Here is a 17,518-nt window from a genome sequence, read left to right as displayed (position 1 = left end):
GAGCAGAAAGCAATCCTAGGTTTAATCTTATCTCCTGAATTTGCAGAGGCACACAATTGTGCAAAACACAAGTAATTCTTGGAGAGATCAAACTCAAGGCAAAGCCTCTTCACCATCTGAACGAGTAATACCTGCTACTCTTATTTGTTGTGCTGGGCTGTGTTTCAAACTTGCTCAAGTTAATTTCTCTTCTGTCAGACTCTTTAAAGGACAAAGACTTCAGTGCAGCATAAGACTATCTAACTGGTAAATTCCAAATTACCTTCAGCAAGTGTTGATCAGCTCAATTTAGGCACAACACCAACTTTTCTATGCAGCAGAAGAAAGAAGCAGCAGCAGAAGAAATTTAAGCGTCCGAGTAAACCAACATAAAATCTGTGGTGTCTAATTAGCTCGAGAGAAGCAGGTTTACAAATTATTCCAGTGGGCATGTAGATTTAAGTTTCTCCTAAAAAGAAACATGCCTAAATTCCTTTGTAAATCCAGGCCTTAGAGGCAAATGGGTGAGAAATTAATTAGTTTGCAGGTCCAGGAGAGTTTTTAAAGAGTTTGTTATGACAAGGCTATTCAAGCTAACACATTATGTATGCCTGAACAATACCTCTTCAGTCCAGCAGCCAAAAAAAATCTTCCCTTCCTTAGTAAGTTGAACTGGCAGAATGATCTATACTAAGTGATCTAACAGCCTAAACGTAGCAGCAATACAAAGCTAATCTCCCTCGTCTACAAAATAACTTCCCAGTTTTAATAGAGTACATAAGGGCTGCCCCACGGGGCAGTAAAGCAGGAATTTTTTTCAGGAATGATCTTCATTTATCATACAAGCATTCAAACTAATGAATTAGAACAAAAAAACACTTGCAGCTTGGTTCTTTAAACTGCATGCAATGAAATGGACCTTACTTAAGACTGTAAAACCAGGTTTTAAGCTGCTGGAAACATATGCAGGCAGATTTCTGAAACTGTCCATTGCTGCCAATAAATATGAAGAGGATGGGTTTAGTTTCAGTCAGGAAAAAATATGGGGATAACAGCTCAAATCTAAGAAAGCAAGAATGAAGTCAACAGAATGGCTTATCAAAAGGCAACAAAGCTGGGGAAGGGCCTGGAGCACAAGTGTGCTGAGTTCCCGGCTGATGGGAACTGGGGTTGTTGAGCCTGGAGAAAAGGAGGCTGAGGGGAGACCTTCTGGCTCTGTCCAAGTCCCTGAAAGGAGGGTGGAGAGAGGTGGGTGTTGGTCTCTTCTCCTAGGTAACAAGGCGTAGAATGAGAGGGAATGGCCTCAAGTTTTGCCAGGGGAGGTTTAGATTGGATATGAGGAAAAAAACTTCTTCACCAAAAGGGTTGTCAAGCATTGGAACAGGCTGCTCACAGAGGTGGTGGAGTCACCTTCACTGGTGGTATTTAATAGGTGTGTAGATGTGGTGCTTAAGAACATGGTTTAGAGATGGAACTGGTAGTGTTTGGTTTATGGTTGGACTCGATAATCTTAAAGGTCTTATCCAACCACTATGATTCTCTATATTATCTAAGGCATTTAGGTAATAGTTAATATGTATGAAGGACTTTGGAGATCAGTTATCTAAGAGCTCATTGCCTAGGATGGTTCCACAGCCACTGGAGAAAGAAAACAAGCACTGGAGAGATGGGTGGGTAATACCCTATTGAGAGTCACTTATGATCAGTAGGACAATCACCCTCTCAAGATGCCTCCTCTTGACCACAGGGGCAACCTAGGCAACTAGTTTAAGCTGAGTGATGAGTGTCTAGAAGGGAAACATGAGAAGATGAATATACTTTTAAATAGAACAATTGGTCATAGCCTTGCAGGCAAGTAAAATAAAGCAGAATATCTCTAGTTACAGTGGGTTAAGCAGTTCACTCAAGGGGTCTTTACCTCCATCCAGGTGAGAATGAGAAGTCAAATTGAGGTTTGGGTTCAAAAGTAATGTTTACAGAGAGGCAAAGAGCTCAGAAATACTAGGTTGCTGTTAATCTTCATGAAAACAAGCAGCTGACAGAGGGTCTCTATTCTATTTGCATTTTCCTTGAGGAAAAGGCCTGACTGTTACCAGAGTTCAATGCATCAAGACAAAGTCCAGAGACAGAGATGCTTTATCAGCTTCACAGCTCATGGAATTAGTAAAATATATTAAAAAAAAAGCAAGTCACATTAGAAAACTAACAACCAATTGCCCAGAAACTGTAGAGACTGTAAGGTATTGTCACTAGTGAAAAAAGTTTGGATTGTAAGAGCATAGCCCTGTACTCTAAGGTACAACCTTGACTTGAATAACTCGGGTTGAGCTGGTTCAGCTTCCAACTACAATTACTTGGTCGATCTTCTGAGACAGCAAACAGATGTGGACACCTGTCCAAAAAGAATAGCCTACAACTAGTGGAGTATAAAACCTGATTTGATGAACTGTCATCAGGTCTTAATAACTTTTAGTCATCAAGTTGGACCGGACTTGAACTGGTTACACATAGGAGCATGCCGAACTCGTATCAGGAAGTAGGATTTCTAAATTTAAAAAGAAAAAGAATAGAAACCTCAGATTTATTGGACATTATAGATAAGAGAATTACATCATCACCAATCTCAATGTTTCACTCGCATCCAAATCTTAAAAGCCAATTCATAATAGTCTAACTTCAGTTGTAAGTTTTACTGGCAGCAAAATTATGAAGTAGCTGTTTTCTCCCCAAAATAGGAGTTTTCACTCGTTAATAATTAGTCCATTTGGGCATTCTTACAGACCTAAGGCACAAGACACAGACTCTGTGCTATAAACAAGTAAAATAAAGCGATGGAAGAAGGACACAAACATTTCTCAAGTCATTTTCTCAGTGAAGAGATTCTGGCTGTAACCTGTTTGCAGATAAAAGAAGTTTCTTCAGTCAGATTCACTTGTGATTATTTAATCTGTCTGCAAGAGGCTCAGAGAAACTGTAAAGCAGTATGAGAGACAGAATACAATTCACAAGCTCAAATATGTATCTTTTCCTCCCCACAAAATGTTTCCTCTGAGGAACATTACTGGATCACAGCTGGTCAAAATACTAAATCTTGATTGTCTGGCCAAAAGCCAAAATCCACAGCTACAGCTCTTTGGTATGAGAATATTTAAAAAAAAATTAAAAAAAAAAAAAACTTAAACACCATTTGATCTTTTTTGTTGCAAACTATGACCTCATGGCAGTAAGAATGCTAAATGAAGGTGTTTAAGTTGGTTTATAGCCATCTGAAATGTTTGAAGCTCCAAGAACAGCTCCGAGCCAATATCATGTCAACTGTGCTAAAAAGCAATAATAGTTTCTCACCTTCTTGGAGATTACTGGTTAAATAACAGCACAATAGTGACAGGGTTGCAAAGGGAGGCTGCCAATATGAAGTTAAGGTGAAATTGCATCTTTTGGCAGCTAAGAAATTCTGACACACGCTTTTTTAAAAAAGGAAAAAAAAAAATCTTCATAAATTAAGCTACTACCAGAGTTTTCTTAACTCAAACATTAAGTTTTAGCCTCCTTTTGAATGTAGCAGCATATGAATCAAGACATACCTATGAAAAACAAATTGAAGTCTTGGCACGCAAGTATTTTTGGGTAAAGTTTTAAAATGCAGGCTGAAAAGGACATCTCCCTGACTACAGACAAGACTTTCTAAAGGAATATGTTCTACTTGCCAGCATTAGATAAGCCTATTGTCTCATCTATTCACTAGGAAAAAAAAATCTCCTTCTCACTGGACTGCTCAAGTTTGCAGTGTGCTCTTTACTTGCCATTAACAATCACAAATGCTATTGCTCCAAAGTTCCACAGCCTAAATAAATTAAGCTGAAGAATAGGAGAGAAAATGAAAGAGTCTCTTCATTTAATACAGCCGTGATCTAAAGAGCCTGACTTGTGAAAGATAAATTTGAACTTTCAAAAAGGAATAAAACAAAGTTTAAAATGGACAGAATAGGTGTAAATAAAGGCTTGGTGTCTCTCAAAAGCTGGAATAAAATGCATACTCAACAGAAGAATTTAAGAGAAAAACTGCACAGGGCCTTTTCCATCAGCAAAAGTTATCCTTAAAAATGAGCTGCTTTTCTGGAAACTAGTTAAGACTCCAGGAATAAAAAACTGGAAACAGAGAGAATTATTCCCAAAAGGAAACAGAAAAGATTTGGGGGACCACAACTGAGACAATGTAAATCAACAACAACTTTGGCTCATCATCTTTCACCTTAAGAGTCAACATCCAGAGTTGATATCAGAAAAATAAGTTCTGTAACAGCGTGTGCGGGAACTAACAGATCTGTCTTGATTTCATCTACATACAGTACAAATAATATTTTGCAGTAGGGGTAAAGGGGGACAAAAAATAAACACAGCAGAATATAGGTGCCAGGAGAGATATGAAGAGGGAAGTAGAGCTTGTAGACCTGCAAGCTTGCTGCAATAAATCACACGTGTTGGGATGTAAAAATATGTATTAATCATTTAAGTGTCATGCCTGAGAAACCAAAACAACACAAATCTCACCAGGCAGAGGGATTCAGCAGCAACGCGATTAAACCTTGATGCAAAAGCACTGGACTCTGCAGACCTTCAACAGGGCCAAGGGTTGCCCCAGAGCTCCAGGCAGAGCAATGGAGTTTGTGAAAGCTTGAAGTAGAGACTTTAAATACAGATTTGTCCTGATATAAGTATGAGATAGGTGGGCTCTTCTACAAAAACTGTGAGGGTTTTTTATAGAATCACAGAATGGTTTGGGTTGGAAGGGACCTTAAAGATCATCCAGTTCCAACCCCCCTGCCAGCAGCAGGGACACCTTCCACTAGACCACGTTGCTCAAAGCCTCATGCAATCTGGCCTTGAACACTTCCAGGGAGGGGGCATCCACAACTTCCTTGGGCAACCTGTTCCAGTGTCTCACCACCCTCACAGTGAAGAACTTCTTCCTAATATCTAATCTAAACCTTCCCTCTTTCAGCTTAAACCCATTTCCCCTTGTTCTGTCATTAACTGCCCTTATGAAAAGTCCCTCCCCAGCTTTCCTGGAGCCCCTTCAGGTACTGGGAGGCCACTATAAGATCTCCCCGGAGCCTTCTCTTCTCCAGGCTGAACAGCCCCAACTCTCTCAGCCTGTCCTCACAGCAGAGCTGCTCCAGCCCTCGGATCATCCTGGTGGCCTCCTCTGGACTTGTTCTAGTTTTTGTTTTTAATATGAAGGGGTAAAGAAATTATTTTCTACTCAAATCTAAACTGATGCTTCTCAGAGAAAGAGGTTAAGCCTGAAATAACTACATATTTCAGTTACCCTGAATATCTAGGGGATTCAATTCCATTCCAGGCTGCAGAGAAATACAGATGTCTCTAGTCAAAAGCCAAAATGAAGACCATGCATGGGCTAGGAGTTAAAACTAGTCTTGTTCAAAGACGAAGTACAGTGTAAGTATTGGTTTCTTACCAGTGTGATTATGGTTTGATAGAACTTCAGCAAAACTCAGCTACAAGTGTTAAGAAAGGAAACTGAAGACCAGCAACAACATAATCAAAGAAAGCAAGCAGTGCAAGTGAATCTGTAGATAAGAAAAACCCATCACTGCCTCACATGTTCCTCCTCTCATCCTGCAAACGCAGGATAACCTGGAAATCATAGAATCACAGAATGGTTTGGATGGGAAGGGACCTTAAAGATCATCCAGTTCCAACCCCCCTGCCAGCAGCAGGGACATCTTCCACTAGACCAGGTTGCTCAAAGCCTCATCCAGCCTGGCCTTCAACACTTCCAGGGAGGGGGCATCCACAACTTCCTTGGGCAACCTGTTCCAGTGGTAAATACTTTACCGACTACGGTTTGTGGCAGAGGGTATCAGATGACTCACCTACAGTATCCTGAAAACAACAAAAAAATTCCTTCAAATCTTCATTTTAACAGCTGGTGGCTTTTCTGCTTGTTCAAATATATGTAATCAGATATTAGCCACCAGACCAGTGGGCATGTGCACTCTGCTATGTATGTGCTCAACTGAGATGCCCAATTATGAAAGTCTAGCCAGTTTTCCCCTTGAGCTAGACTCCCTGTAAAGCCTCATTTCCATTTATATTATTAGAAAGTACTAAGAAGCATTGTTTAGAATCATTAGCCTTAAAAAAAAAAAAAGTTAAAAATGAACAACCATTCATATAAGTTTTGGAGGTGAGAAGGAAATGAGGCACAGACATTCATGGGGGGGGAAAGAGGGAATGTGATACTCCCGGAGAACTATGTTTAATATTCCTGTATGTTTTGAAATATTATCCAGCCAAAAAATGTATTTTGTCTTGCTAATGACTGTGTATCACCTATAGGAAAAAAAAAACCCTGGTTATATGATGGCAAAACCTTTAAGACATAACTAAAGCTTCTGTTATCTCCTCAAAGCCAGCACCCACCAGAAGGGAAGAAGAGATACCTACGCTTTGAAAACGACTCCAATTTAACACATCCCAGACTCATCCACCTCTATTTATTCAAGACTGAAGGAGACATCCAGGACCTCTACCCCTCCCACTCTACTGATGAGTACACACAAGTGCTACAGAAGTCACAGCTGAGGTATTTTGGCCCTTCATTTTCAGATTTGCTTAGAGGACCACACATCATCTTAGGATTTTTACATCACAGTGACAGATACTCCATGAAAAATCACGGTAATATTTTCCCAATGAAGAAAAAGCTTTTCTTTAGGCATCCTGCTAGAGGATAAGAAGGAAAGCAGGGAGAATCTTTTCAGCTGTGCTTGAAATTACTGACAGACTAAAACTGCACAAGGGACTGAGCTTCCTTTTCTCAGGGCCTGTTTACTCCCACTGTTTTGTTGGCCGAGTTGAATTTCCATCAGGCAACACTTTTTACAGTACTACTCAAAGATGACCTTTTTATCTGCTCCTGTATTTGTTCTCCTTTGCCAAGACTCTCCTCCCAAAATCAAGTGATTTCGACACTAGCTTAGAGTTCACATGGATCAGCATTTCTGTGCAAGGAATGAAAGACAACAAAGGTAAAGAGTGACACCGAAATAAGGGCTGGTAAGAGCTGTGGCATGATGACGTCCCATAGGATTTTCATCACTGTTACCCACTGAAGTAGAATTTTCATCCCAAAGGTCTGATATTGAGCTGTGCTACTCTAAGACACTAACCCTGTTTCAAGTCTGCTCTTAAAATTTTTCAAATGGAGCAATAACAAAAAGCTTGCTTTGTTTTTGCAGAAAAGGATGTGTGATCACATAAGTCCCTGAAACTGAGGTGTTGTTCTTCCCATGTTCTGCATAGTGCAGGAGAAAATAAATAAATATTTTATTTATTTTTTTATTTAAATAAATAAATAAAATAAAAGACTTCTAGAGCTTAGTAACATTCAATATTTCAATATTTTCAGGGAGGAGAAGTCACAGCTTCTCTGGGAAACCTGGGCCAGTATCTCACCACCCTCACATCAAAGAATTTCTTCCTAATGGCTAATCTCAATCTCTCTCCTTTCACTTTCAAGCCATGACCCCTTGTTCTATAACTACCTGCCCTTGTAAAACAGTCCCTCCCCAGCTTTCTTGCAGGGCCCCTTCAGGTACTGGGAGGCCGCTATAAGATCTCCCTGAAGCCTTCTCTTCTCCAGGCTGAACAGCCCCAGCTCTCTCTCATCTTCACCAAGTATGCTCAAGTCTTGTGAAGAAGAGCTGCTTGTTTATTAAAAAATTTTACAGCTAAATTTTTTGTAGCATCCACCTCCTTTTAATTACAAAAAAAAAAAAAATACTCACCATCTAACCATTAGTCCAAGCTCCATGAAGTTTTTCAGGTTAGGAAGAGTTTGCCTTAGATCTGGAGTACTCAGCCCATGTTGATATCTAAGCTACAAGAACAGAAAAAAACCCAATAAAATTAGCACAACTTTCCAAATTAATGTAACATTATGGCCAGTTAATTTACTAGGTTTTCAAAGGAAGTTTAGGATAATCAAGCCACTCCAAGAGACCTATTCCCCTTAAGGAAATGTTCCATTTAATACTCATAACCTCACATTAGCAAAAGCCACCCAAGAACAGGGACAAAATAATCACTCAACCTGACTGTAGAACCTCATTGCACTTTTTCTATTTCCTATCTGTAACAGGAGAGCAAGCTCACAGCTTAATAAAAATACAGCCATTAAATGAATAAACTAAATTTCAACACAACATCCTGCATTCACTGATTGAAAACATTTATTTGTGTGCAAGAGTCATCCGTTATCCTGGGTGTATCAATATACACTGGAAGAAATTGTGGAATTATTACAGAAATATCATCTCATAAATATACATACTGTCACACAACTGAGCTAAATCTGTGTTTACATCAACATTTAAACTGCTGCTATTATTCTCATAATTAAACCCAGCATTAAAATACAATGCCATGTAGTTAAGAGCAAAGCTTCAAACATTGACTGACTTTAGTCCAAGTATTAACTCCTACATGGGTGCAAATAGAGAGGAAAAGATTCAATACACTGATTTGTTTTTACCCTCAGATTATCAAATGAAGTGCACATGGCACAACTGCAACTGCTGGTAATTATAAACTATTTATTTAAGAAGTCCTCAAACTAAAAATACCTCTGAAGAAAACAGCACATGGAAGGAAAACAGTCTTTCTGTCAAGTTTCAATCTCAAAATTTCAAGGAAACTTTACCCTCATGTGGTTAAAATATGAAAAAAAAAAAATATATATATATATAATCCCTAAATTCCTATCTATTCCTATCAGAATGAAGCAGTATCAACCTGATATGCAGCTCTCAACAAGTGTGAAGAGCCTCTAGAAGTCACAGCTGGCCTCCAATAAACACATACAGTAACTACACAAAGCTGATAGTGGTAGAGCTACTTGCTGAAACATGGAACAATCCCACTCAAAGTTAAAACATGTTTTTCAGAATTACACACCTGTTTCCATAATTCATGAAAAATAAGGTGTAAACAAGCATCCTCTAAATTAGAAAGATTTCTGACTTCTCCCAAAATGGACCAATATTTTTTTTCCACAGAAAAAGACTCTTGAAATTAGGAATGATTTCTATGTTTGTCTGAGTTTTAGAAAGAAAAATTGCTTTGGAAGAAAATCATCCTCAGTACTGCATTGTACAACAAGAAACCATTTATTACATGGTTTATTATTTCCATATGGACACAGTCAAGTCATATGGTGGGCTTGGATTTGTATCTTCTGCTACAATGACAGAACCTGGATTAAAGACAACCATACAATATAAATTACTAAATGATCAGCACATTCTCCTGATGGGATTACAGTGGATTTGGTTAACCAAAGAACAAGCCTGGGGCAAAAGAAATAAAAAAGAAAAAAATATATATATCAAAAACATTATGTTTGTTCCTCCTCCTACAATCAAATGTTCATAGAATATCCCTTTTTATAGGGGTATTCTATTCTTTTATTTTATCCTTAAATTCTAAGGTTTCAGAGCATGAAAAAAAAATTGGATTAAGGGATCTCTCTATTTCCAATAGCTGAGATCAGAGGAATCCATGTGAGACCCTTGCATCAAAATATGAGCAAACCCAATTTCTGTTAAAATACATTTTCATATTGCAAATTGTAGAGATATGCAGTAAATAAACTTAGGATGTCAGTTTTGTGAAACTTCTAGGGGGAAAAAAAAAGCCCAAAACAACAAAACAACATGATTTCATTTTATACACTGCATTATTTTAGCTTTGTAATAGGTTAAAACCAAAGCAATATTGCCTTATGTGTCTGTATTTGATGTAGACGATGTATTTATGAAACAAGTAATCCCAGAAGTTGTTGAAACACTCATCTAGTGACAGAAAAAATAATAATAAAAAAAAGTTGAAGCATCAGAACCATGCTGCTAGTCAGTTTCCAGGTTTCCAAAATTATTTCCCTGTTAATGCAACAAGAATAATTAAGGTTGGAAAAGACCTCTAAGATCATCAAGTCCATCTAAGACCATCAACTCCTACTTCACAGTGGTCTGCAGTAGTATCACATATCCCTCAAAATGAAATCCCTCTAATTCTACTGAATGATAGAATCATGGAATGGTTTGGGTTGGAAAGGACCCTAAAGATCATCCAGTTCCAACCCCCCTGCCAGCAGCAGGGACACCTTCCACTAGACCAGGTTTCTCAAAGCCTCATCCAGCCTGGCCACAAACACTTCCAGGGAGGAGCAGCCACAGCTTCTCTGGATAACCTGGGACACTGGCTCACCACCCTCACACCAAAGAATTTCTTCCTCACATCTCAGCTCCATCTCCCCTCTGACACTTTCAAGTCATCAGCCCTTGTTCTGTCACTCCCTGCCCTTGGACAAAGTCCCTCCCCAGCTTTCTTGTAGGCCCCCTTCAGTTATTGGAAGGCCGCTAGAAGGTCTCCCCGGAGCCTTCTCTTCTCCAGGCTGAACAGCCCCAACTCTCTCAGCCTGTCCTCGTAGATGTTCTCCAGCCCTTGGAGCATCCTTGTGGCCTCCTCCTCTGTAGAACCCACTACACGTACAGCACACAACAAACAGGAGCGTGGAGTGAGAAAAAATAAGATTTGGCTGTTACTTGAGAGCAGAACTCCTCTTCCTCCTGCTCCTACTCTCTGCCAATGATGCATCATTAGTAAAGACTGTTCTTCTCCCCAAACCATAAAGCATTTCTTATACACCCTTCCTTAAGTTTATTATTTTTTAACGGCCAACACCGCACATACAGGGACAGTTACTCCACCTCATCCAATAAATAGTGAGACATTGAACAACAGTTATAAACATCACCTGTGACCTGTTACAGTAGGATTCACACAAGCACCCTTTAACATCAAAATCCATTTTAAAAAAAGAGAAGAACGTAGGGAAGAGACAGCTGCTTTGCCTATGAGAGTTTAAAAGATCTTAAAGACAGAGCTTAGCATTATGGAAGATGTAAAGAGCAAAGAGGCAAGAAGGAGAGCAGCGAAACGTGACGTCTGAGTAGGAAAACAACAGCAGAAAGAGGTGACTGTGCTGTGGTGATTCTCCTAAGAAACTTGAGTTCACGTTCCAATTGCTGCTATTAAACATCACCCATGTCCAGCCGCCTCACACTAAGTTGCCAAAGGAACCAAGTATCATTTGCAAAAGCAGCATTTTATTTCCAAATTAGATTGTTCCTTCAGGATATTACAGACCTGGCCATCCAAAGAAAACGTGCCTGTTTTAATTTGAGTGAACAAGTGTCCAAGATTCCTGTTCACATTTATGACCGTCTTATTCTCCATGGGACTGTGAGTAAATCATTAATGATGTTTAAGTCATAAAATATTAATTGCTATTTCCTTACTAATATCTAGCTCCTATATACAGCTTTGTTTTCCCAAGTGCTGTGTGAAGTGTTACTCGATTGAACAAAAACACGTAGTAAACATGAACTTGGAAACAAATAAGGTGAAGACATCAAACACTTCAGGCAGGAGTCAGAGTCTGCTCTCACACCAGTTACTAGCAACACTTACTCCACAGAAACAAGAAGTAGCAGATAAGATATATCATATTTTATGAACAGTTCAAGAGAGAAGAATTTAAGGGTCCTGATATTTGAGGGGGCAGAAAAAAAAAATCACATTTAAATTTATTTTAATTACACAGATTTATTCCTTTTATTCCTCTCAAAAAGAGAAAGTTTCAACATTTTATTGTACTTTGTTGCTCTGGCTTCTGTGTTAACTGCCCATTCCAAATTAGTTAATTAGAGATGTAAAGAAGTGTTGAGTAAACTGTAATTGGGGGGAAAAAAAACCCATCATATTCATGTTTTTACAAGCTTTTAGAAAACAAATCTAAAACAACTTCATCCAAGTTGATTCTTTTCTCAGAAAACTTCTATCCCCAAAACTCTACAAATCCAGTGTGATAAACTTAAGAATTTCAGCATTATGAAAAGACTTTGAAAAGAGGATAGACAGTATTTGTGACTGTCAGTAGGTAACTGCCTAGACTGTTCTTGTACAAATCTGAGGGGGTTTTTTTGTTTGTTTATCCCAAGACAATTTCAGGAAGTACTTGTACAGAAGAATCTGAAGAAGAGAGAGATTAAATTTATATTAAGGTGAACTCTATGCCTTTAGAAGAACAGCCTATCATACTAGTGGGTATTTCCTATTATACTTGCTATTTATTCCAACGTCATAGAAAACCATAAAACTTGAAATCAGCCGTGTTTAAAACAACAGTTCTCAGACTGAAAGGTAATTTATTCTTAAAATTTCCATTAGCTTTTTAATAAAATGTATAAACACTTAATTTTCATCAACCACTAAGAAAATTGTTCCAGCTAACAACCACGGTATTTGCTGTAGGTGAAGCGTGACAAATAAATTAAAGTTAACTCATAACAAGTTGGGCATAATTGCTTTAGATTCTTTAGGAAGAGGAAAAAAAATAATTAAAATAAAATTCAGTTGTTCCAGTTTCTACCTGCATTTCCTTTTGTGCAACAGTTTGAACATCTACTGGAAGCTGTCTGTCCTCAGCAGTCAATCAGTTCCACCCTGAGCATCTCTAAACCACTCCTGCCATCAAAGTATCTTCCAAGTCATTTATTTTGTCAACTAGACTGTTATACTTCATTAAAATCATGTCAGACAACATAAAAGCTTATCACCTTCCTAAAGGAAACAGTTCTATGATAAAACATTAATCATGACAAGTGTAGCTACCTCATTTGTTAACTTATTAAAATACAAACCTACAAAGGTTCAGTTACTCACCTATGAAGTCCATAAGATAAGAAGCACTACAACTGTTGAAGTTTTTCAAATAAGCTTAAAAAGTAACTATAGAATCATAGAATGGTTTGGATTGGAAGGGACCTTAAAGCTCATCCAGTTCCAACCCCCCTGCCAGCAGCAGGGACACCTTCCACTAGACCACGTTGCTCAAAGCCTCATCCAGCCTGGCCTTCAACACTTCCAGGGAGAGGCCATCTACAACTTCCTCGGGCAACCTACTTCCTTGGGCAACCTTGGACAACTATTTAGCTGTCTCTCTGTTTCTGGGTAATATCAGATTACACACAAGATCACAATTAGACTGTTTGCCACTAAGGGGCTGCCTCTTAAGAAAAATAACGATATCCTGCATTTACGTGCAAAGAAGAATAGCCCATTTCCTCTACTAATTCCTGCAACAGTATTTAATGATTAATGGTATACAAGCACATATATTTATTTCCATCTAGAAACCACAGAGTATCTTGACTGGAATATCCTTTTTTTTTTGAGGGGGGGAGGGTAGAATGACTCTAATTCTGAACTCATCTGTTCATCATTTACCATATTGTTTCCCCAGCCACATTCATCTTCTAAGACATGTGGAAGCAGTCTTACAGCTCAAGACTATATTAATAAAGTTCAACATACCAACCATTTCAGTACATGTTTACATACAATACTCGAGTCTACACTGAAACCTCCAGCATTTTTGCACTTCCCTTAGTCTCTACTGCAGACAACTGGTCCTTGATGTTGCAGCACCGTCTGTATCTACACAAGAAGTGGACCCAACTCACTGTAACACTCTGCAAGCCCATGTACTGTTAAGGAAGTCAAGAGTAATTTTGAATTATTTTCAGTTAAATGAGGAGTTTTTCTTGATAGTATCAAGCATTGAAAAAGGGCATCTGCTCCACAAATGTGAAAACCCACAAACAAAAATAGAAGCAGAAGTGTTCTTTCAATCAAGTTTGCAGTGCTGGTTAGAAGCCAAGCATTTACAGAAGGTTTTCAGAAGATGTCAAATGCTGGGACACAAATATAAAATGCAAGTTTTAATAAAATGACATAGTTAATTGTTTTACAAGATCCTGGATGACTTTTCAGAGTATGAAGGAGCACTGGCTGGGATTCAGATGACTAAGCACTGCAATAATGAAAACAGAAAGTGTTGTTATAATGCCTGTTGCTATATAAACAACCTTGGGGGATCAGTGAAATAATGCCTGCTGCTATATAAACAGTTGTGTGTGTTTATACCTTTTGGGGGAAATTATAACATTTTCGATTATTTGCACTCTTAACACGTTGCTTGCCTTTGTTTTATTAAATCTAGCTAGTTGTTCTCGCTCTGAACAGCTCTGTGGGTTTCCTGAAAAACCCTTAAGCTACAACATTAGTGAAACACATTGTGGTATCAATTAACTCTTTAGATAGTGTATCTCAAAACTGAACACTTGAGACTCATTTTTATTTGCCATATTTAAAAAACTGTCAGTATACATCTATCACAGTTTGGAAGTAAATCTAAGTAAGTTGGTTTTTTATTTTTTTTTTTTAAACTTGGGGAAGTTGGAGAAGAAAATAAAACAACACAGCAAGTACTGCGATTCTAACAAGTTTTTAAGTCCTCAATCTTGCTTTCAGAAGGAGCAAATAGAAGATTGCCACAGCCCTCATCCAAACAAGAGGAAGTGCTCGAAAACGCAGCTCTTTTTATGGAAATGCTGACTTGTATCTTGAAATGCCAACACCTGCCTCCCTCTCCCAAATGGATTTCAACTCTGTTCAGAGGTCCACCCTGAAAAGCAGACGTTTACTTTGCAATTCTTCTAAGAGTACGAAACGAACAAGAAAAACAAGTTACATCAACAGCCTTGAAGACCCATGTCCTTCATTAATCCATTGGGCACACGCTTTAAAGTTCCTCAAGCTGACCCAGCGTGCTTGAAAAAAGCCTTCATTAAAACCATCTTAAAGGTCTCCCATCACAATTTGGATTTAGCAATAACAAATAAGGCATACAAACAGCAATCAAAGCAGTAACAGGAGATAACAACTCCATTTCATGCTGTCCCTTCAAAGGCTGCTAACAATCACACTGTTATTTTTAAAACATGCTTAGTCTAAACTAGCCTGATTTCCCCTCCACCATTTACAAGGTAGAGGCTGCTGTCAATAAAATACTGTCCTCTTTTTTTTTACTTTGATCTGTACCAGTGATAACTAACAGTCATGATGCTGCAAAGTCACTGGTCCAAGACAGTGAATGGTAAAGTTAGGAAATGTTTATCTCTATGTGATGGCTAAGTGTCTGCACAGAAACACAGGATGGTGGGGTTGGAAGGGACCTCAGGAGATCATTCAGTCCAACCCCCCTGCCAAAGCAGGTTCCCTAAACCAGGTTGCACAGGAAAGTGTCCAGGTGGGTTTGGAACATCTCCAGAGATGGAGACTCCACACCCTCTCTGGGCAGCCTGTCCCAGGGCTCCGGCACCCTCACAGCAAAGAACTTCTTCCTTCAGTTTTGTCCGAAACTTCTGGTGTCCCAGTTTGTGCCCATTGTCCCTTGTCCTGTCACTGGGCACCACCCAGAAGAGCCCAGCCCCATCCATTTGGCCCCCACAGTTCAGATCTTGATAGACATTGATCAGATCCCCTCTCAGGCTGCTCTTCTCCAGGCTGAACAGTCCCAGCTCTCTCAGCCTCTCCTCACACGGGAGATGCTCCAGGCCCCTCATCATCTCTGTGGCCTCCGCTGGACTCTCTCCAGAAGATCCCTCTCTCCCTTGAAGTGGGGAGCCCAGAACTGGACACAATACTCCAGATGTGGCCTCACCAGGGCAGAGTAGAGGGGGAGGAGAACCTCCCTCAACCTGCTGGTCACACTCTTCTAAATGCACCACAGTAGACCATTGGCCTTCTTGGTCACAAGGACACACTGCTGGCTCATGGGCAACTGGCCAACCACCAGCATCCCAGCTCCTTCTCTGCAGGGCTGCTTTCAGCAGGTCAAACCCCAACCTGTCCTGGTGCCTGGGGTTATTCCTCCCCAAGTGCAGTACCCTACACTTGCCCTTCTTGAACATCATCAGGTTCCTCTGGACCTTCTCTGCACACTTTAGGTCAGCATGGAGCTCTGATTCAGTTCTTACAAACTGCATCACATTCCTAACTTTTTCTCACCTGCCGGTTGTTGCTACCCCAAGAACAGCCTGTCTCCTTTCCTCTCCTCTCAGCCTGGAGAATTTTAATGCACTTCCATCTGAAAAGCAGAGGAAATTAATGCATGAAATCGAAGCACATGAGTGATTCAGCAGTGACCAGGGAAACTATATTCTCATCTGATAACAGATTTAATTCCCTTCTACCTTCTTGGATTTGCTTTAGAATTACATTAAGCTGCCTGTTTCCTTTACATCCACCAAAATATAAAGTCTGATCATTATTCAAACACAGCAGCAGCCTGGATGCTAACGCTCAGCAATGTGTAATATCCTGCCAAACATTTATGAAGTCGTTTTCTTCTAATTTTTAAAACTGAAATGTGATAATAGGCAATATTTAATACTGGATTTTGGTTTCACAGCAAGAGTGTTTATTGGAGCTAGACCACAAGAAAATAAGGAAATAGGAGTACGTGTTTGAGTACATGCAGAACACACTGTAGAACTAAACATTTAGATGAGCCAAAAGCCGCATTTCCTCCACGACTCTCTCGCTTGTATTCTTGAAACCCTTCCTGAGAGTAAACACAATACCCCTCCAGAGAGGTCTCAAATATTAGCCTTCATGGTTTGAGCCTGGTGTCCCAGTAAGGATATGGGAAACCATTGTCAAAGATAGACTGGGGGAAAGAGTTTTTATATGTAAACCATTCCTGTAAAATTTGGTTGTTAGTGGGGTTGTTATAAAAATAACATATAAGGGCCCCCTTGCCCATAAAGGTGCCTCTCATATACCATGAGCATTTTACAGAAAGAACATTAAAAACAACCCCAAACAATTTAGAAGATAGAGCAGTTACTGGCCTCAGAAAAGCTTTCCCTTTTCCCTGCTGAAGCATCCCAATAACTAAAACCATGTTTATCGTTCAGCTGTAGTCTTGCTGCATTAGATCTTGATGAGATGAAACTCTACAGCTTGACCTTTCCAGGTTCAGGTCAGAAATTCTTCAAACACCTCAGTATCACAAAGTGATGTTTATTGGATTATAAGACATGGGCACACTTACATCCTATGACCTCATTCATCCTGAACTTTTGTATTTAAAAAAAAAAAAAAAAATCATTACATCAGGCAGGGAACAAAAGGTCAGATGTGCAAAATCAAAAGGAGAAAGACAAGCAACATTTTGTACCTACATCTTAAACACGACGTTTTCTTTATGCATTTAGCTCCCCAAGTGTAATTTTGTGGGGCACGAGAACATCTGAAACTTGCTTTTTAACCTACAGACACCAAAAGGGCAACAGTCTCAGGAGTGCAGTGAATTCACTCACCTTGCCCTGGTTGGAAATCAAGAGCGACTGTAGCACAGAGCTCAAACTCATCAGCCAGGATGAAAGGTTGTATGGCTGTACCAGGGCTATCCCATCAGCTCAGGTGGCAGATGAACATCCACACCCAAACCTTGCAATCTCTCTCTGCCAGCAATGAGGTTTTGGACTAGATGTAAGGAAGAAATTTTTTTACTATGAGAATGGTGAAACACTGGCACAGG

The 17,518-nt window shown here is 39.5% G+C and overlaps 1 protein-coding gene across 1 annotated transcript in view; it reads right to left on the bottom strand.

Moving 5' to 3' along the window:
* The window catches only part of LOC104525176 (UV radiation resistance-associated gene protein-like), a gene marked incomplete at its 5' end in the record, with an annotated part of 34,552 nt that overhangs the window by 5,124 nt on the left and 11,910 nt on the right, over window positions 1-17,518 (bottom strand). Inside the window, one exon of the mRNA XM_010168256.1 lies at window positions 7,794-7,885. Within this exon, the coding sequence (XP_010166558.1) occupies window positions 7,794-7,885 (92 nt within the window). The remainder of the gene's footprint in view (window positions 1-7,793; window positions 7,886-17,518) is intronic.

This window comes from Antrostomus carolinensis, unplaced genomic scaffold, assembly GCF_000700745.2.
Source record: "Antrostomus carolinensis isolate BGI_N321 unplaced genomic scaffold, ASM70074v2 scaffold170, whole genome shotgun sequence".
Lineage (NCBI taxonomy): Eukaryota > Metazoa > Chordata > Aves > Caprimulgiformes > Caprimulgidae > Antrostomus > Antrostomus carolinensis.
Note: the sequence above shows the minus strand (reverse complement) of the source record. Positions and strands in the feature narration are given on the sequence as shown.